Source organism: Manacus vitellinus, unplaced genomic scaffold, assembly GCF_001715985.3.
Source record: "Manacus vitellinus isolate BGI_N305 unplaced genomic scaffold, ASM171598v3 scaffold_66_pilon, whole genome shotgun sequence".
Classification (NCBI taxonomy): domain Eukaryota; kingdom Metazoa; phylum Chordata; class Aves; order Passeriformes; family Pipridae; genus Manacus; species Manacus vitellinus.
The window spans coordinates 1391330-1394192 of NW_021940729.1; the positions used below are offsets into that span (position 1 = coordinate 1391330).

At 44.9% G+C, this 2863-nt stretch overlaps 1 protein-coding gene across 1 annotated transcript; it reads left to right on the plus strand.

The window, feature by feature from the left end:
• Positions 1 to 94: 94 nt before the first annotated feature.
• MCAT (malonyl-CoA-acyl carrier protein transacylase) lies at positions 95 to 1743 on the plus strand (the record flags this gene model as incomplete). The annotated part of the gene is made up of 2 exons (XM_029963969.1): positions 95 to 316; positions 671 to 1743. Coding segments are annotated over 2 exons (645 nt in total), but the record flags the coding sequence as incomplete, so codon positions are not given.
• Positions 1744 to 2863: the final 1120 nt, after the last annotated feature.

Sequence of the window (2863 nt, forward strand, 5' to 3'; positions counted from 1 at the left end):
CCCCCTAAAAGCATCGCGAGCCCCTTCCCGGCGTGTTCCCGCTGGGACGCTTTTTTTTTTAAGGCGTTTATTTACCCGGCCGTGTTGTCTCTCCCCAGCGCTGTACGCGGTGAAGGTGCGCGCCGAGGCCATGCAGAAGGCGGCCGAGGCTGTTCCCAGCGGGATGCTCTCGGTTATGGGCCGGCCAGAGGCGAATTACAAATTTGCCTGCCTGGAAGCCCGCAAACACTGCGAGTCGCTGGGCATTGAGAACCCCGTGTGCACGGTCTCCAACTACTTGTTCCCGGACAGCAGAGTCATTGCAGGACACTTACAGGTACTGCTGCGGGATAACTAACTACTGCTTCACGGTAACTGTTCCTTCAGCTGAACTTGGCGTTTCACTCTTTTAAAACTGCTGCTTTGCACTTCTGCGTGGGTGTTATGTACGGCCTTAGTTTGTCCGAAAAGTGGGGGTTTTTTTCCAGCACGTGTTCAGTTGATTGTAGTGATCCTAGTTGATTCTGTGATTCTTTTAGGACACCCAGAATTCCTGCAGAGATCTTTCAGTTGTTGGGTTGGAAGAGGAATCCCTTTATCACCATAAGTCTGATGAGGTGGTTCTTGTGTGGCGACTGAGAAAACCTTTGTTGTGCAAGACTCTCACTTTCTCCCTCTCTCCCTGTTACAGGCTTTGGAGTATTTGCAGCAGAATGCCCGAAAATACCATTTTACCCGTACAAAAATGCTCCCAGTCAGTGGGGCTTTTCATACCAGACTTATGGAACCAGCAGTAGAGCCTTTGGCCGAAGTCCTGAAATCCATCGAGATCCAGAAGCCGCTGCTGTGTGTGTATTCCAACGTGGATGGCCGAAAGTACATGCACTCCAAGCACATCAGGAAGCTGTTAGTGAAGCAGGTGGTGTCACCTGTGTTGTGGGAACAGACCATGCATTCGGTGTACGAAAGGAAACAAGGAACAGAATTCCCTTACACCTACGAGGTGGGGCCTGGGAATCAACTGGGAGCCATTCTCAGAAAATGTAATTTAAAGGCCTGGAAACAATATAAACACGTGGATGCTCTGGAAGATGAGGAAGCAGCAGAGACTTAAGTGACCTTTTGAAAAAAATCCACGCAACTTGGGTTTTATTTCTGGTTTAAAACTCTGTGCTCCCAAGAGAAGAAGTCTTAAACGTTCGTGGCTTCTCCTGATGAAAAGAGCACCGTGTGCTTCATTGCAATGAACGTTTTCCTTCTCTGAGTGCCTCAGGTGTGGAAGGGGAGAGCAGAGTTTGGCTCTTCCATCTGTGTTGGGACTGCAAAGCTGTCAGCAAACAGGCCAAATAACATTGTTTGGCCTCCATCCTGCAAGCATCTTTCCCTCTCTTTTTTTTTTTCCTTTTTTTTTTTACCTTTTATTTTTTCTTTTCCAATACCTTTTTTTTTTTTTTGCATGGATTCCAGTTAAAGTTGGTGGCCTTGGCTGTCTGGTGCAGGGATCTTCTGCATGAATACAGGGGTGGAAATGAGCTGAGTTGTGGAGGGCTCTCTCTGGGCTCGAGGGTGCATTTAGAGGATCCACCTGGTTGATGTTCCTGTTTTGCAGCTCACCTGACTTGTGGGATGTTCATCTATGTAAAATCCTTTCATTTTGTTCCCATATTTCCAGGCAGCAGCCGAGTAATGCAGATGTTATTAGGAACGTGATTTTCTTAAGGTTAAACTATCAATAAACTACGAAGCTTTTCTTGCTCTTTTCAATGCTTTGGGGTGCACCATTCTTGGCCTACAGTAATTTTCCCTCCAGTGCAAAGTTCCACAAAGAAATGTTTCACTGGGGGGAAGAAAAAAAAAAAAAGCTCAACAAAAATGTGTACATTTCCTGGCAGCAGGAAGTGATGAGCTGGAGAGCAGCAGGTTGTCCTGGGAGGGAGGGTGAATTAAAAGCACTGGCCTTGATTCTGATTGCTAAGTGGACTGTATCATTAAACAGCTCTTTTGTGAGCTGCAGTTGGCAGCTGTGCCTGCCCTTACAGCACAAATTCCACATTTTTGGCAACACATGTAAACATTAACAATTACTGAAACACAGAAGAATTTGTCAGCTTCACCACTGGACTGTTAGAGGCTGACAATTAAGGGCTGGGGTCACTGCAAAGAAAATTATTTCAGTGAAGGCTCCCACGTTACAGGTAAGGTGTCATTTACTCAGTAAAGCATCCCAAAGTTTTCAATAGGTGGTTAGAATATTGCAACTAAATCCCACTCATGTTATTAAACACTGGACTGTGCTCTGTTAGAAGCTTCTGACTACACCTTTTAAGACCAAATGCAACATTAGTGCCTTTCAAACCAGCTTTTATGATAGCTGGGACTGAGCATGGCCCATTGGTGGCACCTTTTTTTTTTAGTACAGTGTTTTAAAATTTCTATCCTTTCTTTTTAATTATTTGAATTTTCAAGTTGGAGAAATGTATTTTATTTGTAGTGTTCTTACCGTAATTTTTTTTTTCTTTTTTTTTATTACATGTTGTTGTAACTTTGCCCAGAATTAAAGCTCTTTGGGAAAAATCATGCTAGAAATCTTTATTTGCAAACCACTGGGTAACCTTTGTGCCTTTGTCAGTGTGTGATGCTGAAGGGAAGTCTGTATCCTAAGAACCCTGCATCTGGGGGGCCTTGTTTAATGAGTGGGAAGAAGGACCTGGATGCTGTTTGCTTTGTGTTTCACTTGTTTCCTTCATGGGATTGGGTTTTCTGTTCCTGGGGACTGTGTTTTGCTCCGTGCTGGATGATGAACATCCCCTCTCTTGTGTTCAAAGCCTTGCATTATTGATTGCAAGAGTGGGGGAAAGCAGAGTGGTCCCACACAGCTCTGGGA